The sequence below is a fragment of the Trachemys scripta genome, chromosome 10 (assembly GCF_013100865.1).
Source record: "Trachemys scripta elegans isolate TJP31775 chromosome 10, CAS_Tse_1.0, whole genome shotgun sequence".
Classification (NCBI taxonomy): domain Eukaryota; kingdom Metazoa; phylum Chordata; order Testudines; family Emydidae; genus Trachemys; species Trachemys scripta.
In genome coordinates this window covers 33,784,241-33,812,053 of record NC_048307.1, presented here as the reverse complement: position 1 = coordinate 33,812,053, position 27,813 = coordinate 33,784,241, and the positions used below count along the sequence as shown (strand labels likewise).

General features: G+C 63.0%; 1 protein-coding gene across 2 annotated transcripts in view; it reads right to left on the bottom strand.

Moving 5' to 3' along the window:
• The window catches only part of GLIS2 (GLIS family zinc finger 2), a 33,007-nt gene extending 5,417 nt beyond the window's left edge, over nucleotides 1–27,590 (bottom strand). The window contains exons 1-6 of one of the 2 annotated variants that reach the window (XM_034784170.1): nucleotides 26,876–27,590; nucleotides 3,317–3,658; nucleotides 2,838–3,010; nucleotides 1,902–2,078; nucleotides 868–1,001; nucleotides 30–148 (exon numbers count right to left, since the gene is read on the bottom strand). In XM_034784170.1, coding sequence (XP_034640061.1) covers nucleotides 30–148; nucleotides 868–1,001; nucleotides 1,902–2,078; nucleotides 2,838–3,010; nucleotides 3,317–3,551 — 838 coding nt within the window. In that variant the 5' untranslated portion in view covers nucleotides 3,552–3,658; nucleotides 26,876–27,590. The remainder of the gene's footprint in view (nucleotides 1–29; nucleotides 149–867; nucleotides 1,002–1,901; nucleotides 2,079–2,837; nucleotides 3,011–3,316; nucleotides 3,659–26,875) is intronic. The other variant, XM_034784171.1, reaches the window with a different exon arrangement.
• Between the last annotated feature and the right edge of the window lie 223 nt (nucleotides 27,591–27,813).

The following is a 27,813-nucleotide window of genomic DNA, read 5'->3' as shown; positions in this document are numbered from 1 at the left end:
CACCCAGGCCCTCCATCCCTGACACTGACCTGTGTGCGAGCGGTTGTGGATTTTAAGATTTTCCAGCCTGGAGAAGCTCTTGTTGCAGGTTGGGCAGCGATGAGGCTTCTCATTGGTGTGGGTGCGAATGTGGATCAGCATCTTGTACCTGCCCCAGGGAGAAGGGAACCCAGCTGGGGTGAGCCCGCCCAGCAGGGCGCCACGGGGAGAGGGGGGGGCCCGGCTGGGGTGAGCCGTCCCGGCAGGGTGCTGTGGGGCTGCAGCTGCCATGGGAACCCAGGGAGCTGATGGAACCGCTGTTCCCCTCTCCCCGTCACAGGACACACAAATCGCCACAGCTGCCCCCAGGGGGGCCAGGAACAGTCCCCAGCTCAGAGAGGACACGGACTTGTCCAATATCATACCCAGCCAGCAATTAGGGCAGAGCCCAGATCTGCTCCTGCCCCCCCACTGAATCCCTGTCCTGCCCCATAACCACCCCACCCAGATCCCCTCATCCCTGCCCCATAACCCCATAAGTGCCCCGCAACAACCGCCCCAATCTCTGCCCTTTAACCACCCAGCCCTGATCGACTCACCCCATAACAACACAGCATGGATCCCTGTTCCATACCGTAACCACCCAGCCCCAATCTCCCCATCCCTGCCCTGTAACTGCCCAGCCCTGATCCCCCCCCATCCTTACCCCATAACCAGCCAGCGTGTCACTAACAGTTGTTGGTGTAACTGACACACGTGGTTCCCGGGAAACCACAATCTGCCTGAATCTCTCTTTCCTCTTCCCTCCCATCAGTCTCGGGGTCCCGAGCCGCGTCTCCCTCCCTCCCTGCAGCTCGCTGTCCCAGCCTCAGTGCCCCCAGCCCCCACCTGGCATTGAAGCCCCGGCCATGGCGCGCGCAGCCCTCCCAGTGGCAGCAGTAACCCGCGTCCTTCTCCGGCTTGACGTGGAAGTCGTTGACGTGATCCACCAGGTCTTGGAGCAGGTCGAAGAGCTGGTTACACTGCGGGGGGCAGGGTTGGGTCAGATGGTGGCTGAAGGGGGAGCCCCACTGTGTCTGGCTGCGGGAGATCACAGGGGGGCCCGGCTGGGGGAGGGGCGGCTGCAGGGGGCCCGGCTGAGGGCGGAGTGGGTGTTTTGAGGCACGGCAGGTGGGATCGAGTGGGAAGTGGCTCAGGCCCCCCGAGGACTGGCCAAGATGTACCCACCCCGCCCCGTCACTCCCTAGTCCAGACCTGCCACGGCTGTGCCTGGCCCCAGAGGCTGTGGGTGCCGGGCTGGGAAGGGTGACTGGGACAGGTGGCCCATTGAGATCCACCAATGGCCAGGAGGGGCAATGTCCCAAAGACCTGTTCCATGGCATCCGCCACGCAGCCCCGTGGCACACCCCTTGAGCACGCCCCTCGCAGCCCCCTCTGCCCCACCCCCCTCTGACCCTCATAGCCCCGTGGCACACCCCTCACAGCACCCTCTGCCCCACCTCCCTCCACCCAATGGCACACAGCTCGCAACCACCCATCCCCATCCCCCCTGCCCCGCAGCACGCCCCTCGCTGCCCCCCACAACACACCCCTTGCTGCCACCCTCTGCCCCGCAGCATGCCCCTCGCTGCCCCCCCACCGCATGACATACCCCTTGCTGCCACCCTCTGCCCCGCAGCATGCCCCTCGCTTCCCCCATCCGCCCCTCAGCCCCACGGCATGCCCCTCGCTGCCCCCATCCGCCCATCCCTGCGGCATGCCCCTCACTGCCCCCATCCGCCCCCCAGCATGCTCCTCGCTGCCCCCCAGCCCCACTGCATGCCCCTCGCAGCCCCCCTCTAGGACGCAGATGTCAGGGGATTTACCCTACACAGGACTGGGGCCATGGGCTCAGCCCCCCGGGGCCCGGCTGCCCTCCTCACCTTGGCCCAGCGACACACCAGCTGCTGCGGCAGGGGCAGCTCCGGGGAGAGGCGCTTCTCCTTGGCGGGGGTGAGGAAGGCCGAGGCTGGCAGGTGCAGGGCGCCGCCTGAGCCCAGGGGCAGGAAGAACTGGAAGGAGCTCGGGAGGCCGTCGATGTAGCGCAGGGATGGGAAATCCTGTGGGGGAAGAACAAAGGTGCTGGGTCAAAGACACTGGCTGGAGCAGGGAGCTCGGGAGGGGGCGGGGGGGCTGGGGTGGGTCAGAGACACCGGCTGGGGCAGGGGCCTGGGGGGGGCGGACGTGCCCCACCCTGGGGATCAGGAAGGATGAAGAATATTGCACAGCTGGATCCCAAAGCTTTGCAGTGCAATGAGCCCCCCCCTTGCACCCAACCCCCGCCCCGTCCCAGCTGGGGCCAGCTCCCCCAAGCTCTGCCGCACTACTACCCGCATACCAAGCGTGGGCCTGGTGCCCATCCCCAGGCAGGCACAGGCCGGGCAAGCCACCCTTCCCTCCCACAGTCCTGCCGCAGCCCATCCCCCTCCCTTCCCCCCCATCCCATCCCTCTCCCCCTGCCCCTCCGCCCCCCCCCACCGCAGCCCGTCCCTCTTCCCCCATACTCCAGCCCTCCCTCTCCCCCTCCCTCCCCGCCCCAACCCATCTCTCTTTCCCCCCACCCCAGTCCATCCCTCTCCCCCTCCCTCCCTGCCCCAGCCCATCCTTTTCCCCCTCCCCTCCCTGGCGGCCCAGCCCAGCCCAGCCCAGCGGGGCCCAGGGCCTAGGTCTGGGGCTGCCCTGGGCAGAGGGGCAGCCATCTGGAAAAGTCTCTTTCTGTTGAGTCGAGGGAGGGAGCTGCTGCCACGGTGTCCCCAGCCCCCTTCCCAACAGCTCCCCTGTCTGCCCCAGCCTCTGCCCTGCCATAGCGCATCACTTACATGGGGGTTGGGGACCATGGGCAGGTCCCCGCTGCCCTGCCGCTCAGGGGACAGCGAGGTGCTGCCACCGGGGGAGTCCAGGCCGGATGGGGGTGACAGGCTGAGGTCCAGCAGGGGCGTCGAGGAGAAGCGAGCGTCCCGTTTGTCGTGGTACTTGGAGGGCAGCAGGGGACCTGGGGAGCACAAAGCCAGCGGGTGAGCAGCAAATTCCACCCCAAGCGCCTTTCCCCACCACTGCAATGCAGCCACTTCTGGGGCAGGACGCGGTAGTGACCCCCCCTCTTCCTCAGTCCCTGCGCCCAACCCCACAGCTCATGGCCTGCCCCAAGGGATCCCAGCATGGCCTGGGGGACCCCAGTAGTGTTGGCCCAGCCCCAGGGGCAGGTGGCCAGCAGGGGGCAGAGCGTGACCCAAGGCTCTCTCACCACCGGTTCCACCCTGAGAAGACTGCACACAGGTGGTACCCCCTGGTGTCGTACCAGAGGGTGCAGGAAGGCGGTCCCCCCGGGTGGGGCCCTGGACGCCCCTCCCCCTCTCACCGGCCAGCGGGGAGCCAGGCGAGCCGGGGCCCATTGCTGCGGCATCATCATCCTGGCTCTTGAGCTCGCGGTGCAAGCCCCGGTGCTTGGTGCTGCCCAGTGTCCGCTTCTCCCGTGCTGCCCGCAGCTTGGAGATGCTGATCTTGAGGTCGAGGGGCTCATCCAGGGAGTGCATGGTGCCCGGCTTGGCCACCAGCAGCGTCCTCCGGCAGGGAGCAGACGGTGTCCTCTGGGGCCTGCTCCCCCTGCAGCCCGGGGACAGGGGCAGGGTGCCCAGGCAACCTGCAGTGGAGCAGAGGGGCAGGGGGGTGAATTAGGTCGTGCCGCCCTCTAGGATCCACACACGGACACCCATGCACCCCCCTGCATAGAGCCTGTCCCAGCGGCCACAGGATCGGGGCCAGGAGCTCCAAAACCTGCCACCAGGAGCCCCCCCCACTCTGTTGCCAGGAGCCCCTCCCCCCCACCCATAGGTGCTGGAACTGAGGGGTGCTGCAGCACCCCACAGCTTAAAGTGGTTTCCATCATACACAGGATTTAGTTTGGTTCAATGGCTCTCAGCACCCCCACTATACAAATTGTTCCAGCACCCCTGCCCCAATCTGCTGCCAAGAGCCACAAATCCTGCCACCAGGATCCCCCCCAACTTGCCATCAGGAGCCCCCCAAAACTTGCCACCAGGAGCCCCCCAAAAACTTGTTGCCAGGCCTGCTCTTAACAGGGGGCTGGGAAATGCAAGGACAGATTCTGGAGAAGGAACAGTTCTATGTACAAAAGTAGGACGCTGGGACAGGCCACTCCCCCTCAGCTCTGCTGATGCCCCTCACTCTTGACCTGCAGCCCCCTGCTAGCCCAATCCTGGGGCCCCCTGAACCCCATTTCCGCCAGACCTCCAGAGCTGAAAGGCAGGTGCAGTAGATGCCACGACACTGCCCCTGCCACCCATCCCGTCCAGCTCCCTCCCCTGCACAGTGCCCAGTGCCCAGTGCTCCCCCCGAGGGCAGAGTCCTGGCAGCCTCTCACCACCCTGGCTGCACTGGAGAGTCCCAGCTCCTGCTCCTCCCCTGGCCTGGCTCAGAACTCAGCCCTACATTTTCCATGGAGTCCCATACCCATACCCACTCCCACTGAGCCAGATGGGGGCGGGTCCTATGATCAGTGAGGAGCCATCAGGCAGGGGCTGGGTTCAGTGACCGCCTGCCTCGCCTAGCCTGCCAGGCGGGGAGGGGAGGATGGGGCCAGAGGCAGCCGGCAGAACTGGCTGAGCTGGTCCAGAGCCATGCTGCAGCCCCCCCAGCACAGTGACCCATCTGGAATTACAAGCAGCTGTTTCCCCTCTGCCTGCAGCAGCCACAGCTCAGGGGGCAGCGCCAGGAGCCGCAGGGCTCTGCAGGGCGGGGCCCAGGCCAGGGTGGGGCCCAGCAGACACCAGCCCAGTCACATGCCAGCCCTTCCACTTTACACGGTTACTCAGGCCTATGCGGTGCTCACAGACACCAGGGCAAAGCCAGGCCCAATGTGGAGGGGCTCTGGGCAAGCATCCAACCGATGCCCCTCACTCCCAACCCGCAGCCCCCTGGGGTTTTCAGGTGCTTTGAGATCCTCGGCGGGGCTGGGAGAGGCAAAGCTCTGACAGCTGGGGAAGGAGCCTGCCCTGGGCCTTGCTGCTCCTGCCGTCCAGGGGGAGATTACAACACATCATGGAGTTTGCAAACCTGGAGCTCAGCCTGCTCAGGGAGGACAAACTCCCACATCCTAGGGCTCTGGGCAGGGAAGGCCAGGGAGTCTGAACCAGGCCTGTGCCGGCCATGTGGGGAGCCCAGAGCTGGGCTAGCAGGGGGCTGCAGGCGCCTCCCCATCACCAGCAGCCCAAATCTGCTGGAGCCAGGAGGGGATTCAGCTTGGCAGATTTGAGGGGCAGCAGGGGGCCAGAGAGTGGGGGCGGGAGCAGGGGGCCAGAGAGCGGGGGGTGGTGCAGCCTGGGGCCAGGCAATGTGGGAGGCAGCCTGGGGCTGGGGAGAATGGGGGGAAGAAGGGGCTGCACAGGACCAGGTAGTGGGGGGGGCAGCGTGGGACTGGGGAGTATGTGGGCGGCACAGGGCCGGGGAGTGTGGGGGGAGGAGGGAGCAGGGGGCCAGAAAGCAGGGGGGGCAGCAGGGGGCCAGGAAGCGTGGGAGGCAGCCTGGGGCCAGGGAGCAGGGGGGCACCGTCCCCAACACAAGGCTCCCATACATGAGAGGTGCCCACTTCACAGCCAGCCTCACTCTGCCCCCTGCCTGCCAGCCCCAGCCCGCGCCAGAGCCAGCCCAGAGCCACTCAGCTCAGGCCAGGCTGGCCCTGCTGGGCACCATGAGGTTTGCGCTGAGCCTAGGCGCCCCAAGGCCTGGCTGGGGTCCGGCAGCCAGTCCCCGAGGGCCCTGGGCCCCTTCCTACTTGGCAGCTTTGGATCAGCCCAGAGCCCAGCCAGCAGACCGTGCCCCTCCCCCGATCCTCGACAGCCCCCAAAGGGCTGCTGGGCTCTCCCTGCTCCTGGCTGGGGGCAGCCCCGCTGGGGTGGGCAGGGAGGGGCACCCCACCCACCCCCCTCCAGCCGGCCTGTGGCCCCCTGTCTGGCTGCGCCGGGCACAGGGAAGGGGGAGGAAGGAAGTAAATATTTATCTTCGGCAGTTCAGAGCCTGGGAAGGCTCCAGCTGCATTCACGGCCTCCCTCCTTGGACTGCCCTGCCCTGCCCGGGGCCTCTCCCTGGGGCAGGGGAGGGGACCTGGCGGGCTGCCAGCTGTCTGCTAGCTGGTTCCTTGTGAGCCCGGCCAGGCGGGCCCTGCACTGCCATCCTGGGCTCCTCCGTGGACACCAGGCCTGGCTCATTTCCTGCCTGCTTCCTGCTGTGGCATCATGCCCTGGCCTGCCCACGCACATCCCACCCCCGCCCTGTGACTCAGTTTCCCCACCTGGCCATGGAGACAGTGATAAGAGGTGGCAGTGCTCGGAGAGCCCCCAGCACCCCACACAGCCTGATCCCAGAGGTGCCTGGGCTGCAGTGAGACCCCAGGCAGCTCCGCAGCTGGCCCTGCCCAGGCAGGGGCTGTGCAGGAAGGGGCTCTGCTGAGCGCCTCAGGCCAGCTCAGGCAGGGCCCAGGCACTTTTCCTTGGCAGGGGAAGGGCATCATCCATCTGCCACCCACCACCTGTGAGAACAGGGGCATCACGGACAAGTGCCCGCTGCCCAGCCCAGGGGATTCTTGTCCTGCCATTGTCCCGGCTTCTGCCAACGCCAGCAGATCCAAGAGCGAGATGCCCAGCCCCCACCCCCTTCGCCTCCCTCCGCGTGGGATGCACTCGGCCCTGCAGACCCCTTTCTGGGAGTGAGCAGCCCCACACCCTGCGCTGCCTGCAGCAGGGCATGTGCCACAGGCCCCCCCAGCCCCACAGTGCCCACACCCGTCCCCCCCCCGCCCCATGGTGCCCACACCCAGTCCTGCCCCAACCCCACGGTGCCCATAGCCAGCTCCCCTGGCTCTGCAGCACACGCTGCCTCTTCAGCCACCTCAGTTCATCCCTGCTGCACCCACTGGGCCAGCCCTGCAGCGTCCCTCCACAGCCATCCAGCCCCGCATCACACACACACGCCAGCAGGCGCGCTCACCCCCTTCCAGCAGGGACTGGACAATGCAGGGGGCTGTGTACATACCAGGCCAGCTACGCCCCCTTTCCCCCCCAGCTCTGCCGGTGCTCCTCAATCCCAACCCACAGCCCCTGTTGTCTCAGCCCTGGCACCTCTCTCCCGGGCCCTGCCCCCTCCCCCCTCCCCCTGTGCAGAGCAAGGTGCCCACACTGGCTTTGGAGAAGAGTCTGTTTTGCAGCTGGCTGAGAACAAGGTGCTCGTCTCAGCTGTGATCTCAGCCAGCTCCTCCTAGAGCCCAGGGCTCACTAGCACCCTCTCTTGGGAGCCCCCTACCACCGCCTCCTCACCGCGACCCACGTCAGGCCTGGACTGCCAGGACTGCCAGGCCCTGAGCCAAGCATGGGGAGGGGACCACAGAGCCAGCCTGGGGTCAGGCTGGGATATCAGTGCTTGGGCTGGGCAGAGGGTGGCGCAGCGCAGGGCAGGGACAGTGGCTGGGCGCGGCAGAGAGGCAGCGGGGAGGAGGGGCAGGCGCAATGTCCCCAGCTTCCAGCCCATCCATCCCTGCACTCAGCACAGCCTGGCTCAGGCCCACATGGCCTGGTCGCTCCCCCCTACGGGGCCCCCAGGACCACAGGGGCTTCAGTCTCGGGTCCAAGACATTCCCACACCAGGCTTAACCTCTGCAGCCTCCTCCCCACCGCAGGGCTGGAGGGACGGGCCAGTGACGGCATCAGAGCACTCCCATTCCAGGGGACAGACCTCCTGGGACTGCCCCCACGACCACCACCAGGCCCCTCCAGCCCAGAGCACAGCCAGCTTCGGGCCTCCGGCACTGACATCTGGGAGGGCTCCATCCCCCACCCCGGCACTGACCCCCTAGGGGGTTCCATCCTGCACCCCCAGGGACCCCAAGGGCAGAAATATCCTAGGGCATCCCCCGCTTTCTACAGGTTCAAGCAATTCCCCCCCGACACACACACACAGGCCCCATGCTGTTCCCTCAAGCCAGGCTCTGTCTCAGTAGGCACTGCTCCCCAGGGGCGGTTGCTGGCCTGGGCTCTGTGCCAAGCCCTGCCAGCATGGCACTGGGGGGCACTCCCGGCAGTGGGACGGGTTCGTTTTTGTTCTGCTCCTGACCCTCTGACGGGCCCCGCGCCAGCCCCTACCCCGCCTGCGTCTGCAGCTGCAGCCCAGCGCCTGGCGCATGAATGGGGGGCTCTTTCCTCTCCAGCGAGCCCGGGGCTGGCAAGCAGGAAGCAGAGACTTCCGCGGAGCCGAGGCCAGCCCTTGCTCCCCCCTGCACATCCTCTCCCCCTGCCAGCCTCCTTCTCCCCCGCCCAGGCTAGAGCCCCTGCCAGCCGTGCCCGTGTGGCACCTGTTCCCTGGCTCTGCCTGGTTCGAGCAGGCCTGTCCCTGCCCCCGCGCCCAGGTGCCCCCCCCCCATGCTGGCACCGGGCCAGGCCAGGCTCAGACGCTCTGGAATGCAAAGCGCCTCCCAGCCCTGCGTGGGGGGCGAGGATCGGCCAGGGGCAGGGGCTGAGCGCCAGGCTGAGCAGGGGCGGCAAGGGGGCGACACAGCCCCACCCCGGACTCCTGTCTTCCAGCTGGGGCGATGGAGCCTGTGCCCATGGGGCCAGGGCTGTTGCATGGAGTGTGGGGCAGGGCTGGGGGCAGCTGGCTGGGCTGGCAACAGGCAGGGTGAACTCACAGAGAAGGCAGGACCCCTGAGCGATGCGTCAGTGGGACAGGCCAAGCCCAGTGGCACCAACTGGCCCCGCACTGGCAGGCTCAGCAGGGCCATGGAGCCTGGCCCAGCCTCTCCTCCCAGGTCCTTACAGCTCCGGCAGAGATGCTGGGCAGGGCGGGGGAGCCAGGCACGCTGCACTGACTTGGGCACTCGGGCCAGCAGGAGGCGCCAGAATAAGGGTTGCTACACACACCAGCCAGCCCCAGTGCCCCCCCACCAGCCAGCGCCCCCCACACCCAGTGCTCCAAACACGCATGCAAAGCGCTTCTGTCCCCTCACACCATCTCCCCTCCCCATCCCCTGCAAACACACCCCTCCTCTCCCCCATCCACTGAACACACCCTCACCCCACCCCTCTCCCCTGCCCACACCCCTCCCCCACTCCCATTACCCTGTGCACACCCCTCCCCATCCCCTGCACACACACACCCCTCCCCCATCTATTGAACAAACCCTCCCGACCCCTCTCCCTTGCACACCCACCCCTCCCCTTCCCCTGTGCACACCCCTCCCCAACTGCCTGCAGACAGCCCCCCCACCCTTTCCCCTGTGCACATCCCTCCCTTCCCCTGCACACACCCCTCCCTTTCCCCAATCCCCTGCACACCCCTCCCCTCCCCTCCCCAACCCCCTGCACACACCCCTCCCCCACCCTCTTCCCCTGCACACACCCCTCCCTTCCCATCCCGTGCACACAAACACACACACACACCTCCCTTCCCCCAATTCCCAGCACACACACATGAGCACTGCCCCTCCATGGCAGGTATCCCGAGAGCAGAGTGGGCTCCTGGTGAAGTCGTGGGGGGGGGGGAGGGGATCAGCTGATCATGCCCCAACTCCACCACCTGCTCTGGGACCCCCAGCAAGTCTCTTTGGGCCAGACTTCTAAAAGCGCTCAGGACCCAGGGGCTCCACTGAGAGCACTGGGGGACCCCCCACTGAGAGCATTACAGAACCCCTCCCCCACAGGGAGCCAAAGGAGATGCTGGGGGTGAAGAAGCCCGACTCCCTCCCGCAGCCAGTGCTTAGCTCCCCCCCACCCAGTGCTTTGTTCCCCATGATGCTCCTTGGCCCCCTGCAGAGAGACGGGGTCCCTGCTTGCCAGGTATCAGTGTGCAGGCAACTGGATCTGCCATTGTCTTATCAGAGGCGCCACTGATATGGGGACCAAGACCCAGACAGCCAGGTGACGCCCATGCTATGTCTCTTCACCTGCCCTGAGAGCAATCAGCCTTCTGCCACCCCTGAGGCAACGATGCCACATATAGGGGAAACTGAGGCACAATCTGGCCTCATCAAAATATTCCCACTTCGTCACAGCCTATCAGGGCCAGCTCCAGGCACCAGCTTGGCAAGCTGGTGCTTGGGGCGGCCACTCCGGACAGAGGCAGCAGGTCCAGCTATTCGGCAGCAATTCGGCGGACAGCCTCTCACTCCCACTAGGAGCGAAGGACCTTCTGCTGAATTGCTGCCGCAGATTGCGATCGCGCTTTTTTTTTGGTGGCTGCTTGGGGCGGCCAAAACCCTGGAGACGGCTCTGCAGCCTATCCATCTGCCCACCTGCTAGTCTGTCTATTCACCCATGCACCTGCCTGTCCATCTGTCCCCCCACCCATCTGCGAGATCCGTCTACTCCCCACCTGTCATTCTGCCTCACCGCAGGGATGAGGCGGGGGAGAGCCGAAGGAGGCAGGAGAAGAGAAGAGAAGAGGGCCGGGGAGAGCAGGGAAATGGGAGCAGAGGAGAGAAGTGGGGCCCAGGGAACAGGGCAGGAGCCTCACCATCATCAGCCCTTGGGGGAGGGATGCTTGGGGGAGGGGGCCAGGAGGAGGTCGCCCACTCAGGCAGCAAGTTGCCCTCCCTGGCAGGAACCTGGCAGCCCCCACAGCCGTTCCCAGGTAGACTGCGGGCGGGGAGAGGAAACAGGGCTGGTCAGTGGGGGCCGGGAGAGCAGCGGGAAACCCCACACTGCCCCCCCCCCAGCAGGGGGAGCTCCTCTCCCATGTGCCCAGGGCCAGGCGCCCGCACACCACAGAGCTCGTGGCAATGGGGGTGGAGAGATGGGGCCAACGCGGGCCCTTGTTTAAGCTGGGCCGCAACGCTCTAACCCCAGCCTTGCCGCATGAGGGAACCTCACACTCGTCCTGTCCCTGACAGGCCCTGCCCCCAAGACCACACCTGCGCTGTCCCTGACAGGTCTGGGCCCCTAGACCACACCAGTACTGTCCCTGATAAGCCCCACCCCCTGAGACCACATCTGTACTGCCCAAAGCTCCGCCCCTAAGGCCCCGCCTGTGCTGTTCCCGACAAGGCTCGCCCCCCAAGACCACACCAGTACTGTCCCCAACAGGCCCTACCCCCCAGACCATGCCTGTACTGTCCCAGACATGACCTGCCCTTGAGACCATGCCTGAACTGTCCACAACAGGCCCCGCCCTGAAGATCACGCTGGCTCTACCCCCGAGACCACACCAGTACTGTCCACAACTCGCCCCGCCTTCCGACACCACATCTGTAATGTCCCTGACAGGCCCCACTCCCTGAGGCCACACCCACTATAGTGCCCCACCCCACAAAGAGACACCCCTCCACCACACAAGAACTGCCCGGCCTTGGAAAGTGCAGCAGGCGACTAACTCCTGGTTCTATTCCCCAGCGGAGTCCTCAGCCTACAGGCTGCACCCTGCCCACAGGCCGCACCCTGCCCACCTGGAGTGATGCCCTGGGTTGGGCAGGAGAACCCAGGCCCAGGCCCAGGGGTGGCAGGGCGTAGCCAGACAGCCCACTCTGTCTGCAGCTTGTCCCCTACCCAGGACTGAGACAAAACCTAATGTGGTCTGCCCACTGTCATGAGCGGAGGGCATCACTTTGGAGAACGCCCTGCCCCCACAGATATGACCTTGCACACAGTGGTGGGGTCACACTGCCAGAGGTCACGCTGGCGGGGCTGGGGTCACACCACGGGAATGTCCAGTATTCTGGGGCCGTGGTGGTGGTCACCCAGCAGGCGCCCGGGGCCGGCGGAATCCCCGCTCTCACCCCAACTCCACCCCCCAACTTCTCAGCCCAGATTCCAGATGCTGCCAGGGCATTTCCCAGCCTGCTGAGCCCGGCCCGGCAGACCCGACACCATGCCAAGGGCCTGAGGTTTGTACATGGTTCAGGGCACAGACAGCCCCCAGGACCACAGCCCCTTGCTCACCCCTTGCAACCCCAGAACCCCCCTGGCCTCACATACCTCCCCTTACTGCCCCATCCTGCACACGGCCTCACCCCTCCACACACATATGCACACGCGCACACACACACACTTCTGCCAAGGGGCCCAGCACCCACTTTCCCACAGTGTCCCAGCGCAGTCCCCAGGGCACTGGCATTTCCCTCATGCTCAGAGGCTCCTGGGTCGGGCCCCAGCGCAGCAAGTAGGGCAGGGTGAGGGCAGGGCAGGGCAAGGGCAGCACAGAGTGAGGGCAGGGCAAAGGCAGAGCACAGCGAGGACAGAGTGAGGGCGGCACAGGGCAGGGTGAGGGTGAGGTCAGCCTGCCTTTAGAGCCTGGCTTGAGCCCCATGGACAGGCAGGACCCTGCTGCCAGCCCTGGGGAGGCAGCAGGGGCAGGACTGGCAATGCCCAGCCTGCCCCCAGCATCCATGCCTGAAGGACCCCCAAGGGCCACATGCTGGCCAGATAGGACGATGGCACAGGGAATTCCAGTGCTGGGCACCTCCATGCCCAGCGGGTATCAAATGGGGGAGGGGCCACACCCCTAGTGCTGCCCCATCAGCCTCTGGTGGCACAGCCCTGGGTGCCAGCCCGGAACCAGTGGGGGCAGGGGGCACTGGGGTGGGGACGGCCAAGGCCTGTCAGAGCCTGGAGCCCATCCCCTGTGAGGGTAAGCGGCTTGAATCTGCTGTGAACAGGAAGCAGCCGGCCCAGGGACCGGGGTTGCCCCGGGGCGGGAGTCACACAAAAGGATGCTAGGAACTCAGTGCATGCAGGGCTAGCGATGGGACAGGCCAGCCATGAGCTAAACATCCACTGCACTGCACCCCACCCCCCACATCTACCCCTCCCACCCACCCCCATCTGCTCCCAGCTTCCTGGAGCCAGCAAGGGGTGCTGCTGACAGCACAGGCCAGCTGGGGCTGGGGAAGAGCAGGGCATGCCCTGGGGGAAGCTCCTGCAGAGAGGGGGCAACTGGCTATGGGGAACAGAACCCGGGTAGCTGCCAGGGCTGGTCCCGGTCCCAGCTCCACCCTGCCTGACCCAGCTGCTCCACTCAGTCCCCCCAGCCCAGGCGTTGGTGGCTTTCCCGCCCCATCCGATTGGGGCCCCAGCTCCACCCGGCAGGGGCAGGCTGACAGGAGGCCTGAGCAAAGGCCAGGGGTTTGGCCAGAGGCCCAGAGCCTGTGCGCCAGGGCAAGGCACAGGGCAAGGGGGAGGGGGAGCGAAGGGCCTTCCCCCACCCATTCTCCCCAGCCGGCTGGCCTCATCCTAGATTCCTGAGCTGCTACTGGGAGCCAGCATGGGTGGGGCCCGCTGGCTGGGAAAGGGCTTCGAACCGCGGAAGAAACTACTCCCGAGTGAGCAAGCAGCTGCCAAACCAAACTGGCCCTGAAGCACAAAATTCCTGGGAACAAACCTTCCTCGAATCCAGAGGAACCGGAACAGCAAGAGACGCCCTGCCTTGCCCCCCAGACATCGCGGCCTGCCATGCCCGCCACAGCAGGGGCAGGCTGGGGGGCCGAGAACACGGCCTGTGGCAGAGCACAGCTAGGTCCTGCCGACGCCCCTCACTCTTGACCCACAACCCCCATTAGCCCAGCCCTGGGTTCCCTGCCCAGCTGTGCCAATGCCCCCCCACTCCTGACCCACAGCCACCCACTAGCCCAGCCCTGGGCTCCCAGCTCTGCCGCTGCCCTCCAGTCCAGACCCGCACCATGCCCAGCTGTTCATGTCCTGTCCCCCAGCTCTGGGGGTGACCCTCGGCCCGGCACTCTCCTGAACAAAGGGGGAAATTGTGCAGGGTTTTGTGACGTGACCAGTTTTACTTGTGGTTCAGAGGTGGCTTTGGATTCAGGCGTCCTGAGATCCATACCCCTCCTTCAGACAGATGTAGCAAAGGGGGAGCCAAGCATGTAAAAATGGGGCAATAGCACAAGCTGGTCCATGGGCACAGGGTAGGTGGCAGGGGCAGGGTAGTCCAGGTGCTAAAGTGTCTCACTCACCTGGGGGAGAGACGTCCCTTCCCCCACCGTCCTGGTCCCTCCCCTGAGCCATTTGCACCCTGCATCTGGCTGCTTTGAAATGCCAGTGCCGGGCACTGGATGGCCCAGCCCTGGGGGACTGAGGCTGCCAGTTCCAATCCGGGTCAGGACAGTTGTGCCACCCAACAGCCTCCATGCAGTTGGCAATGGAGCCTAGCACTGCCCCGGGTTGGCAGGCTCTCCAGAGGCCCCACAGACTGATTCTCTCCAGGGGTCCCCCCAAGACAAGGGAGTGTATGGAAGTTGCTGAGATCCCCAGGAAATCACAGCACTGCTCCAGGGGAAAGCGCCAGCGGCTGTGGAGGAGGAGGGCCGGCCATTTCCATGTGCCAAACATGGGCATCCTGCTCCCCCAGCAAGTTGGTGTCACCTGCAGGGGTTGCCCTGGAAATCACCACTCTTCCATCGGAGAGCCTCGGCCGCTGAATCCTCCCTGACCCAAACCCACTCACAGGAGCCTGTCCCCTGGCAAGCTCAGTCCGCCACCCAGCTGAATGCCTGCTTTGCCCTGTGAGCCTGTAATGTGCTCTACAAGGGCTGGGGATCGCAGACTTTGAGGGCAGCACAGGGTATGGGGAGGGCAGACACCAGCGTCTGCAGCCTGGCAGCACCTCCAATGACCCGAATCCTGCTCAGCTTCCCCGAAGCATTGGTGGAAAATCATGATTGTACATAAATCAATTCAGTCCCCATTGAAATGCAGCCACCTCTGGGCTGGGACAGGGCAGCTGTTTTAACAGCAGACAACAACTCGCTATCCCAGCGTAGGGCAGGCGGTGACAGGGAAGCTAAGGAGCCAGCACGCTCCAGCTAACACCCCAGCTCTTGCTAAAAAGTGGCTTTCTGGGCACTCCAGGCCGGCAGAGCCTCGGTTTGCAGGTTTGTCCCAAGACGGGTGTGTCCATTACATGGGCCTAGGTGCAGGCCAGCTGTAGCCACACAGAGGTGTCAAATGGGGCACCGAGAGCAGTATCGGACCCTGCCCACACACATGCAGCACAGGACTCTGTGGGTCCCAATCTCCTCCCATGGCACAAGAGCTCCCCACTGGGCACAGGCCATGTCCCAGGAAACAAAGGAGATTGAGCTGGGGCTGTGGCAGGAGGGAATCGCGCACACACAGGCCAGGAATCCCTCCGGGCCACAACTCAGAGCATTGGGGCCAGGGATCGCTAGCTTGGTGGGCACCATTTTCAGAAGCAGCCTGTGGTTTGGAGGGGCTCCATGTGCTCAGGACTCGGAGGGGCTCCATGTGCTCCAGGGACTGGGAGCTCGTCAGATCACCCTGTCAGGCTGGACTGCCCAGTAGCGGGGTACAATTCATCAGAGCCAGGGCCGGCTCCAGGCACCAGCTTGCCAAGCAGGTGCTTGGGGTGGCCACTCTGGAGAGGGGCGGCACGTCCAGCTATTCGGCGGCAATTTGGCAGACAGTCCCTCACTCCCACTTGGAGCGAAGGACCTTCTGCCGAATTGCCGCTGCAGATCGCGATCGCGGCTTTTTTTTTTTCCCCTTGGGGCGGCAAAAACCCTGGAGCCGGCCCTGATCAGAGCAAACCCAAGGGCCGCAGGGCTGGCAGGCAGGCTCTCTGCAGGAGCCAGTGCTGTGCAGAAGCCCCTGTGTGGCACTAGGAGGCGCTGGTGTACAGCTGGGGTGTAAAAGCAGGGTCCGACCTGCTCCTGGGTCCTACAAAGCCCTGCCACTTTGCCCAGTGAGCAAGGACAACCCCAGCATGCCAGTTGCCTTCCACTGCTGCCCAAGCTGTGGGGCCAGGCGTAGTCAAAGGGCTCTTGGGCGCTGCTTGCTCTTGGGTGCATAGGAGATGAGCTGGGCCATGGAGACAGACGTTATCATCAGGTTCCTAGTGCACTGAGGGCTGCTTTGCTGGCCGGTTTCCTCCATGCCCCCTGGCAGGAGCACACTGGGCAGTGGGCATCCCTCTCTACAGGGGTGGGGGTCTGGCTGGGAACAGAGGGGGGCTTCAAGAGATGCCACGGAATGAGAGTCTCTCTTTGCAGCCCAGCCTGGCCTCACCACAGTGCCCAGCTATGACCCCACGAACACCAGGGAATGGCCGATGAAATGTCACATGGGGGATCTTGGGTTGCAAAACGGTGGAAGTGGGTCCATCGCCTGAGCCTCCCCAAAGACAAACCAACCCCCAGAGGGTTCTCTAAGGGGGGCTAAGAACCAATGGCCTGGAATTGCGTAAAGGCAGCAGAACTCGACCAAGCTGCTATCTGGCACGGGAGGAGCCACTCTGCCAGTGGGGGGGCTCACAAAGTGGGGATCCGGGCTCTCTGGACTGGACAGGCGCTGCAAGGCCTGACTTTGCCAGGAAAGTCAGCCGGTAACAAGCACAGGCTGCATTATGGCCGGTGCTTTTCTTTGACCCGGAACCTGGTCCGCAATCTGTGCACTTGCTTTCATTTGACCCTTTATCTCGGGCTCTGTTAAATCAACTTCCCATCTCTGCCCAGCTCAGGAGCATGTTGAGCTGAGGGGGAAGTGGGGTGCAGCAGCGGGTGTGCACGTCCAGGAGACAAGGGAGGGGCACTCAGGTGGGCTGTGTACATTGCTGGCCCGCCCTGGGAAAGAGCCCCATATGAGCCCCCTGCCCACTCATATGGGGGGCATGAGCGGGGCTCGTAGAACCCGGAGCAGAGCGCCCGTGGTGCCAACAGCTGGGGAGTTTCCCCTGGTAGGCCCAGCCGGCACTCACTCTCTCAGTGAGCAGGTGCTAGGGAGACACCCCAGACCCTTGGGGAACCCCTAAAAGTGCATTGGGGGAGCTACCAGAACACTGCAGTCAGTGCAGGCTGAGCCCACTGAGCCAGGCAGTTGCTGGCCCTGCACCCTACTCTGGAATGTGGGTGCAGAAGAGGGGATCAGGGAGTAGTCCCACCCCATTGGCCTGCTCCTCCTGGCCTGGCCGTGCCCTGCCACCTTCACTTCTGTCCAGTGGCCCAGGGGCATGGTGGCCCACAGGGCCATAGGGTAGGGGCCTTTGCTAGGCAGATCCCAATCACCAGCCTAGGACTCTACAGCCATCTCCTGCCATCCTGCCCCTTGTGGGATGGCCTAGTGCCTCCTCTGCAGGGGTCGTACGCAGGTTAAAACCAGTGCTTCCCCTATGAGCGTCCCTCCCCCCCAGCTTTGTGTCAGGCTCCCACTGACCTACAGAGCCAGTTCTTGGGGGGGAGGGCGCCAGCCCTGAAGTGCTGCCATTAGCTGCTGCAGAACCAGGGCACAGCTGGGTCTCGTCAGGTAATGGCCTGGAGTGGGGTGTAGGTTAGTCAGTGTCTGGCCGTGGGCTCAGAGGCCGGGTGCATGGCGGGTGGGAGGGAGCCATTGGCACCCACGGTGAGGGCAGCATCCATGCCCTCAGTTCAAAGTCAAACATGGCTGCCCCGCAGCAGAGCATTTGCCAGTTCCACAGGCGTGATACTCTCAGATATCCCGGGAGAGCTGGAGCACGTCCAGCCCTGCCCCCGATTCCTCCAGGGCATGGGCAGCCCCGGCGCCATCGCAGCAGAAATCTGCTAGGCCCGGGAGGGGCCGAGAACAAGCCAGCAGCATCCTGAATGCTTCACCTGGGCTCCTGCCAACGGGGAGCTGGCCGGCCCCAAGCTGTCTGTGGAGCCGCAGCTGCGTCGTGAAGCTGGCCAGAAATAGCAAGGGAGAGAAACAGGGAAGGTCCAAAAGACACAGGGATTGTCCTCATCTGCGCTGCCGTGCCAGGGCTCAGAGAGGGAGGGGCAAGCCCTTCCCAGGGAGCCTCTGCAGGCACTTCTGAGCCCTAGCAGGGTCCAATCCACCCTCATGCTCCAGGGCATAGGCAGGAAGGAATCGCCCCGCAGCCCCATCAGGTGAGTGGGAATCAAGGCTCCCTCCTAAGCAGCTGGCTGGAGAAAGAACCGACTTTGCCGTGTATCCAGGGGAGAGAGAGTGGGGCAAAGACCAGGGCCAACCCTGCACCCCACCAGAGCAGCCTCCACCCCCACAAACACACGCAAGCGGGGCAATGGGCCCTGAAATGCCCCAGCCGCCTGGCAGCACTCGCGATGGCCCGCGGGCAGGCTAACGGCAAGGCCAGCGTGGATGGGGATGGATGGGCGATGCTCCGGTCAAGCCAGAAGCCCGGGCAGCAGCAAAGGGGAGCCCAGCCACCACTGGAGACGAGGCTGAAAACCACGCCCGTTCCATGGACCCCCATGAGAGAGGAGACCTGGGCCCCTAGTGCTTGGGTACTGAGAGATGCTCCCGGAGCCACAAGCCCATCTGCTCCAGGCTGGATTGCACATACCAGCTGTGGCCGGGCACCTGGGCTGGCCAGGCAGGGCATTGGGGTGGGGAACAAACCCGGGGCGGGGGGAGATGGATGCAGAAATGGGAGGCGGGGTCTGGCACCAGGCATGGGATACACCAGCTGTGTGTGCCAGCCCCCCGTGCAGTGCTGTGGACAGAGCCACTGCGCCCCTAGTCTCATGGTGACACATCAGCCTGGCCCAGGGAGCCCACACAGGTGGGAGCTGAGGGGATTCAGGGGAGGATGGGGGTGGCCGGGGAATGCAGCCTTCTCACATGCAGGCTGCTCCGGGAAAGAAAAGGGATGTGGGAAAAGGGATAGGAGTGGAACCCTCTACCCCAGCGCTTTCCCCTGCTTCTCTGATGGTGTGGGGGAGCTGCGGGACCCCTGCGGGGCCAGCACCCATGATGGACACATGGAGCATTAGAGGCTGGTTGTGTTAACGCTATCCATGGACTGCCAGGTTGGCAGAGATCGTATTCCCGGCTAAATGGGTCACATAAGGGAGGCCAACCGTGGGAGGAGTGGGGGGTGTAATTAATGCAAAGCCCCAGGAGTGGAACAAAGCAGGTAACAGCTGAAGCCGCTCCTCCACTCCTGGAAACAGCCCCCGGCCTGGTTTGACCTGGTTCAGCAGACAAAGGGCCCTGAGCAGTAAAACAGCCTGGCCTGGGGAGAGGGTGACTCACTGAGAGGCAGGAGGCTGGGACCAGAAACAGCCCTGCAGGAGGAGACCAGCCAGACCTGCCCAGACGTTGCTCAGTGGGATCATGTGTTTTAGACACTTCCATTCTGAGGAAACAGTACTTTGCCTTAGGAGCTCTAGCTGGGCACTGGCTGCCCCTGCCCCGGCAGAATGGGACAGCAGGTGCTGCACTGAACTCAGACCAACAGAGGGGATCACAGAGAGACCCGAGAGTCTGCAGCCTCGGGCCCGGTCTGGAGGTCACAGGATCCTGCCCTGAGACAGGTGAGGGCCGGAGGCCTGAATGGGTGAGAGGGGTAGCGTGCGTCCCACCAGCAATGCCAATACCAGCATCAAGAGAGGTGCTGGGGCTGCCCACCTGCCCCAGCCTGGGTCTGGAGGAGCCAGAACCCCTTTCCCACAGTGCAGGAGGGCAGCAGCAGGAACCGAACCCAGAGCTCTAAGAGGCCACATGGATGCTGTGGAATATGCTGCTCAGATGAGGAGGCAGCGTGGATCAGCCAGATGGTACTTCTAGCAGCTGGGTTGGAGTCACGTGGCGCCCTGCCCTGAGACAGGGTGGGTCTGGGCCAGGCTTTCTGTTGAGGAGCAGCAGCCTGGAAGGGTCAGTCGGCTTGCTGTTTGTTTTTTCCATTAGAAAGTCAGGCCTCATCCCCTCAGCTTTCCTGGGAAGACTCTGGGTAAGAGGGGAGCAGGAGAATTACAACCAGAGGGAGAGGGTTGACCATAAGAAGGTAAGAACGGCCATACAGGGTCAGACCAATGGTCCATCTAGCCCAGTATCCGGTCTTCTGACAGTGGCTGGTGCCAGGTGCTTCAGAGGGAATGAACAGAACAGGGCAATCGAGTGCTCCATCCCCTGTCGTCCACTCCCAGATTCTGGCAATGGAAGGTTTAGGGACACCAAGAGCATGGGATTGCCTCCCTGACCGTCTTGGAAAAAGCAAACGCCGGCCTGTCAGTGTGGCATGACCAGCTATTGAACCTGACAGTGGCCTGCTCCTCCTTTTCCCCATGTGTCCACAGGAGTTTCATCAGGGGTTGCTGGATACAGTCGAGTCCCACCACGCTGCGTCCCTCCTGCAATGCTGTTAGAATAGCCCTGGCTGGTCCATGGATGGGCCAGACCCTCTCCAGAGTGGCTGGCGGAGGGGAGAGGCTGTAAAAGGAGGTGCAGAGTGTTTCCAATACACTGGGGAGAATCTCACCGGTGCTAGGAAAGAAAGCGTCTGAATGCTGCGGGGGTGGGGGGGGGGGGGGAAGTCCCCCCACATCCCCGGGCTGTTCAGAGTGATGCCAGCCGCCAGGGTGGCCCTGCTCACAACATGTGCACCCAGCACCTGCAGACTGGCTGGAGCTGGGACTCCCGCAGCTGCCAATTGCAAGGGCAGAGTGTCCCTGGAACTTACAGAGGGAGGATGGCTGGACAACGACCCAGGAGAGCTGCGTCCAGTTCCCAGCTGTGCTACAGGCTCCCTGGGGGACTCTGAGCAAGCCCCTTTGTCTTTGCAGGCCTCAACTCCTCACCTGGCCAGTGGGGTGAGAACCCTTCCTCTGTCTGACTGGCTCAGTGGGCAGGGTCGGCCTCTCACTGGGCAGCACCTGGCACAATGGGCACTACTGCCATCCAGTGAGTTACTGTGAATACTCCTGCACTATATGGATCCCATGCTGGGACTGCCACCTCCTCTGATGCCCCTTAGAGCCTCCCCCTCCAGGACACGCCCTGCAGATCCCTCTTCCCTTCCTAACCCAAGATGGGTCCTGCACAGAGGAAAGAGTGGGAACCCTTCTCTCCTCAGCCAGCAGGGTGTCGTACCCAGGGGGCCGTGCAGGCACTAGGCTGGCAGCTGGTGGTCTGATTGGGAGGCCAGGTGGCTGCTCCCTACGGCCCCAGCCCCGGCACGCAGTAGCCAGATTGGCTCGTCTTGGCTGCTGGGCAGGACGCGGCCCTGAGCTACAAAATAAGCCTTTCAAACAAGAGAGCCTTTTAGCAGCTCGCAGCCTCCTTGGCACCGGGGCCGTCTGCCGAGGCCTCGCGAGGGCAGCAGTCTGTCTGCTAGCTCCCTGCCCCTTTGCGTCTTGCCAGGCTGGCCCTGGGAAATGCCAGGGGCGAGGGCTTTTGCAGGCGGCCCCCCCCCCCCCCCCCAGCACCATGGCAGAGCTGGAGGACAGGTCCAGCACCGAGGCAGACGCTCCTGTGCTTCAGTGTGGGAAAGGCTCCGCCAGCCAGTTACTGCCCCCTGCCAGGAACGAATGCACAGTTCCGGGCAGTTTTGGGAGTGGCAAAGCGCACGCTCAGCTGAGCCACATCACACGGCTCCCTAATGGGCCCGCAGGCATGAGACAGGCTGGGGTCTCCCCGGGCTTTGCAAGGTGGGCACCTAGGGATTCAAGAAAGCCAGGATGTGCAGGGAGGCTCTGCCTTGGGGCCTGAGGATAGAGAGCCTGTGCCTGGGGTAGATGAGCAAGGGGGCTCCCTTGGGCTGGGGGTAGAAGGGAGCCCAGGGCAGGGACGGGGCCAGGGAGCTCACAGAGCCCACTTCGCTCCATCTGTTTGTTTCCCAGTGGCTTTTCCCCTGGGAAGGGAGCCAAATGCAGAGAGCTCTTGCTCCCCTGAGCACCTGCTTGAGAGGTGAGGAATGTAGGTGGAAAGACGCAAGGAGGGAGAACCTGCTGCAGACAGGGCCCAGTTCACGAGTGGGGCAGCCTGAGGGCAGGATCAGGGCTGTTCTCACCCCAGCACAGGGGTTAGGGAGTCTAGAAGGTGGGCAGGTCCGGCTCAGGCTTTGGGAGGGCAGGTGACCCACCAGAGAAGGGGCTCAGCATGCTGCAGTACACAGACAGCAAAGCAAACCAGCCGTGGGCTGAACCATGGCAGCGGGTAAAGTGCCACTTGGCACCCTCGGGCCATGGGACTAGGAGTGGTAACAACTCATGGTGCAGCTCTTTCTCCCCAGCCAGGCCGTGTAGGGCCCTGCTCTTGACAGGGGCTCTGCAGGGGAGGGGAGCTTTCGAAGGCAACGCACGCTAGCGATTTCAGCACGGGCAGGGATTGAACTCCGGGGCCCAACGCAGTCACCTCCCAAGCTCTGGGTGCTGAAGTTGGAGGACCCCAGCGGGAGGGAGAAGTTGAATATCAGATCCCTGCGGGAGGGGGATTTATTAGCAGACATTTCTCAACATGCAACACCTGGAGATCAGCCCCAGATACCCCACCCCAAGCCTGTCGTGGCACTAGATCCTGCCCCTCTGCCTTCCACCCCAGCCCCTGCCACCCACCCCAGCTCCACCAGCACTTGTTCTAATGCCCCAAGCTCCTGAGCTGAGTCAGAGAGCCACCGTCTTCCTCAAATCCATCTGCCAGAGAAAGGTCTCCTCTTTTTCCCCCTGAGACATGGATCCCCCATGCCCCCAACCTCCAAATTACACTGGCCTGAGGCCCTGCATGGCCAATACACCCAGGTGATCATTCTAGGGACAAACAAGGGATTGCAGGTCCTTGTTACAAACACTTCCTACTGCTGATTTCTCTCTCTGCCTGGGCTCTGCACAGCTGGACTCCTGCTAACTCAGGGCCCTGGAGATGGAGGGAGACAAGAATCCCAGTGCAGATGTGGGGCACACGCCGAGCCTGTGAGCACTCAGCGCGGCTGGCCTAGCACAGCTACTGGCCTGCCCTCATGCCCGTCAAACCCCATCAGGGGGTCCCTCGCTTACGTCACACGGCTCCCCCACCATGGAGCATCATGAACCTGCAGTTCAGGTTGCTGCAGCACATTTCCTAGCAACGCAATCATGGAATAGACAGGACATCGCCAGGGAAAGCCAACGTTCATGGACCATGTCAACCTCCCCTCCCCCGTCCGGCCACCCAAATGCCCACGTCACCCTCACCTCCCCCGCCCAATCACCCAAACGCCACCACCCAACCTCCTCTCCCCCACCCAGCCGCTCAAATGCCCATGTCACCCTCTCCTCCACCACCCGGCCACCCAAATGCTCACGTCACCCTCACCTCCCCCGCCCAACCACCCAAACGCCACCACCCAGCCTCCTCTCCCCCACCTGGCCACCCAAACGCCCATGTCACCCTCAGCTCCCCCAGCCGGCCACCCAAATGTCCCCACCAGCCTCCCTTCCCCCGCCTGGCCACCCAAATGCCCATGTGCGCCACATCGCATAGGCTAGGGGAGGCTGTGCCTCCCCAAACAGCCTGGAGTGATCCCACCCACATTCCTCTTCAAAGCCCTGCTTGCCCTTCCCTGCTTGGCCCCAATGGCCCAGCCCAGGCAGGCCGCTCCTCTTCAGGAAGCAGCGCGCTGGGGCTAGGGTGGCCAGGACTTGGGGTGGCTGGGGACGCCCTGCACTGGGGGGCCCCAGCTTGGGGGGGGTGGGCTGGAGGCACTGGGGCTGCCCACCCTGTATTTGGGGGGCCCGCGTGCCACCCACCCGCCCTCCCTGTGGTCAGGGGCTGCGGAGGGGGGGAGGGAGGACTACACGTTGCCCATCCCCCTTGTGCTTGGCAGCTGGGGGGGGGGGTCGTGCGCCGCCTGCCTGTCCTGTGGCTAGAGGACAGGGAGGGAGGGCCCACGCACTGCCTACCTGGTGCTCCAGGGCAGTTGGTGGCCACGGGGAGGGGGAGCTTTGGCAGAGAAGGGGGGCGGATCCTCAGGCGGGGGGGGCAGGGCCCTCTGGTGCTTCACCTGCCACCCATGCAAATACCTGTGCCAGCCTCCCCTCCACTGCCTGGCCACCCAAATGCCCTCATCAGCCTCCTGCCCCCCCACCTGGCCACCCAAACACCCATGTCACCCTCCTCTTCCTGCCTGGCCACCTAAACACCAGTCCCAGCCTCCCCTCCCCCACCTGGCCACCCAAATGCCATTCTAGGCAAACACATTCACACCCTACCAGCTGCACCACAGACCCTCTTTCAGCTCCAGCACCCAGTACACCGTCCCGCTCCCCGCATCACACCACCAGCCTGAGGAACGCATGTTCTCCACAGACGGAGGCGCAATGCTGAGCGTGCCCACGATTTGGGCTGTACGTGTGAATATGCTGGTGAGGCCCTGGGCATGCCGTGGCTGGGTGTGTGTTGGTTGGAAGGCAGCGTGCTATGTTTGGGTGGCCAGGCATGGAGCTACCATGGGAAATGAGGCACAAAGGTGACAGGCCCAAGGGCTGAGAGCTGAGCTGGGACAAGTACCCAGGTCTCTAAATCACCCTCCCGCTTCAGCAACCGCCACTGTCAGCAACCAAAAGCTGGGGGGAGGGGATCTCCTAGGTTTTTGTAAAAATCCATATTTCTCATCATAGGAAGTCATCCCGTTGGTATCGCTTGGTGGCAACATCCATCCACGTTAGAAGCAGAATGAGGTAGGGCGCTGGAGTGGAGAAATCCGGGCTGTGCAGAGGGGCACGAGGCTAGGTAGGCAGGGAGCAGAGCTGTATGGGGCTGTGTGGGGAGGGGCACTTGCTGAGCCATGGGGCTCTCTGCTGTCTCCTTGACTCCCACTGCACAGCCATCCCCAGCCCTGCTGCCTGATCTACGCCCCAATACCCGGGCCAGCTCCCTTCCCTTCCCCCTCAGTTAGAAACTGTTGCTATTGATTCTCAACATCTTTTCCCTGGGAGGTGCTGGGCACAGGGGCGGGGAGTTGGGGGGGGGTGACCTTCAAGGTCTGGGGAGTGTGGGTTTATTAGCCAAAGACCGGAGCGTGCCAGGGTCAGATTTCCAAAAGGCTCACGGTTGAAGCGTGACCTGACCACAACAACGGTACAGAAATGTCAGCTGTCCTCTGCTGCATCCTTGTGCTCGGTCCAGCACTGTGGTGTTGGAGAGGAATTTCAGCCTGGCGTGAAGGGCAAGTCTCAAGTGAGTCGCTCATTTCTGCCACCTCCACAAGACTCCAAACACACGTCACCCACCACTGAATTGCTACCACCTCTGGAGGGAAACCCAGCAGCCATTTAACAGGGCACAGCAACACTCCAGTTTAATTCAGGGAATGGGGGAGAAGATCTTATCCAGATGAAACTACCAGGGGAAGTTTAGCTATCCCAGGTAGGATTTGGCCAGAATGACCCTTCTGTGGTACAAAGCATGCCATGACAACAAGCAGGCACAGAAAGACCAGCAGATGGCAACACAGTGCTCCCTAGTACCAAGGTGGGGCATTGGGCCCATATTGAAGAGTGTCCCCTAATGAACCAGCAACACCATAGCCCACTTCTTCTGGTCCCTCCCTTACATGTCTCCCATCCCAATCCTAGCCAAGGCAGACCCTGCTTAGCTTGAGAAGTGCATAGCCTGATATCACTATAAACCACATGGTCAGTCAGGGATGGGCTCCATCATCCCAACACACCCATGGCCATGGGGTCTAGGCACCTGCAAGTCCTGAGGTGCCAGCACATGAATTCCCAAACCAAACCACTTAGCTGGACATGCCACTAGAGATCACACATGGCTGCGCAAACCCACCAGCCCACATTGGCACAGGTGCTACAGCAAGGGGCACACAGCCCAGCAGCCTTAGGTTCCATCTCTCCTTGGAAGAGGCAAAACAGACAAGCACGAGCCAGCAGAGTTAGCCACGCCACCACGCTCTCACACACGCATGCATCACCAAAGGGACCTGCTGGAGGGACAGAGCCAGTTCACTGCAGCCTCCACTCCTCAGCCCAAAGTGCGCTGGGAATTCCGGCTGTGCCAGCAGGGGCCAGGCAGACGGTGCCAGCCCAGCTTCCTGTTCATTTTCCTCTCCAGAACCGGATCCCTCTTGGGCACCAGAAACTCACTGCCAGAGCCAACAAAATGAAATTCAGGCCTACTTTGATTGTAAGTGCTGTGGAGCAGGAGTCCCGTCCACTCTCACTGGGGAGCACCCTGCATGTTGGCAGCACTCTAGCAAGACATAAGAAAACTGCAGGGCTCAAAACCAGTCCAGCTGAGGACTCGAGTTATTGACACCCAAACCTGGCCTGCCCCTGCAGGGACCTGGGAGCCCCTCTTCTCTTTGCAATAGCTATTTTCTCTTCCAGTGGTGTCTGGAGAGTCATTTAAGTCATGCAGCTAAGAGCCCTGGCCGGCTGGAGCCTCTGGTTAGCACCATTTTATACACACTGCCCTGCATTTTCTCCCAGGGCGCCTGAAGTGCTTGGCAGAGACAGAGAAAGAAATGTCCTTTCTGCTTCCAAGAGGAAGAGAGGGGGCAGGTTCACTGGAGGGTGACTCCCTAGCCAATCTCAGCAGCCCTGGGCATCTAGACCCAAATTGAAAAGAGGGTGTATGTGTGGGGGGGAGGTTACTTGTTTACTGGTAGTTGTGTGTGTGTGGGGGGGTGTTCCTTTGAAACCTGCCCTTACTACAAAGCGTTTGCTTCCACTTAATGAATGTTCATGACACACAACTTCCTCCTGCAATCCAGAATACCCCCCCACCCCGATAAAGGCAGCCTGCTGCAACTGATGGCTATTTCCAAAAATGTCTGGGGGGGGGGGACTTTCACGCTGAAGTTTTCTGCTTTATATCTGAAATAAAGGTGTGTGGGGGGAAATAGGAGGTCTCACAACAGCACAAGGTGAGTGGCACTTACTGAATCAACATACAAACTAGTTATTAACAACCTGCTCCCCCCTGCACTAGCTCTACCATATCAAACCCAAGACACCCCCCCCCAACAAAAAATCCGGGGGAGATCTGCAACCAATCTCTTGCAATCTTTATGGAAAGTGACTCCGCCAGCCAACCCCCGCCCCCCCCAACAAGCAAACAGCACGACAAAGAGTTGGCAATATCACAGCCCGGTGCACTGAGGGCAACGCGGATTCCCTTACCTTTTCTACGGGGGAGGGGGGAGACAAGCCTCTGCTCCTCGCCGCTTTGTGTGTCTCTTGCCTGCTGCGGGGGTTGAGATGGAGGGGGGTGTCGGAGGATCGTACCGGAATTTTCACAGCAGACTGCAAATTGGTGAAGCAGGGAGGACAGGTTTCCACGGGGCCCCGGGAGCCGAAGCAAATGGGGAGCTCGCCTGGAAGAAGAAAGAGCTGCTTTCCCTGGAACACCCCCAGCGCCTGGGCCGTCGGCTGCTCCGCCACATCTGCAGCTCCGGAGATCAGGGATGTTTGCCGTTGCCTCTAGCGCTGGATTTGTGTCTCTCCGTTCTGGGGAAGGAGGGTGGAGGGGCTGGTCTCTGCTTCCAGGCGGCAGGCTCCTAGGTGGGGAGGGGGCTTGCGGCGCAAAGCGAGCAGGGGCTGTGGGGAGATGGAAGCGTCTCTTCTCCTCCTCCGGCTTTTTTTGGGGGGGGGGAGTGAGTGGTTTGAAAGGAAAAGGCTGCGGATCAGAGGTGATCGCCTGTTTCAGGGGAAAAGAGGAGAGGGAGGGAGGGAGAAAGGGATGGTGGGTGGATGGATGGATGGATGGGGGTGTGAAGGGGGGTGTTATTTCCCAGCGTGATTTATTGCAGCCCTGCGGAGCTGTCTGAAATTGACCAGCGCTGATCAGTTTCAGACAAATTCTCCATTTCAAGGCTGAACCAAACCCTGGGAGCTGAGCGCATGCCCCCCAGCAGCTCCTCCCCTGGCTAGAGGGCAGCACTAGGACAGGCTGGAGAAGCAGGCACACAGCGCAGCTGGGGGGGGGGGGGGGGGACGCGCACAATGCAGTCCCAGCCCCGGCCCACCACCCACCTCCCCACATTCCCCAGGAAATCCCTGCAGGAATCCAGCTCCCCCGCTGCGCCAGGATCAGGGAAGGTCACAGGCTGCAGCCCGGC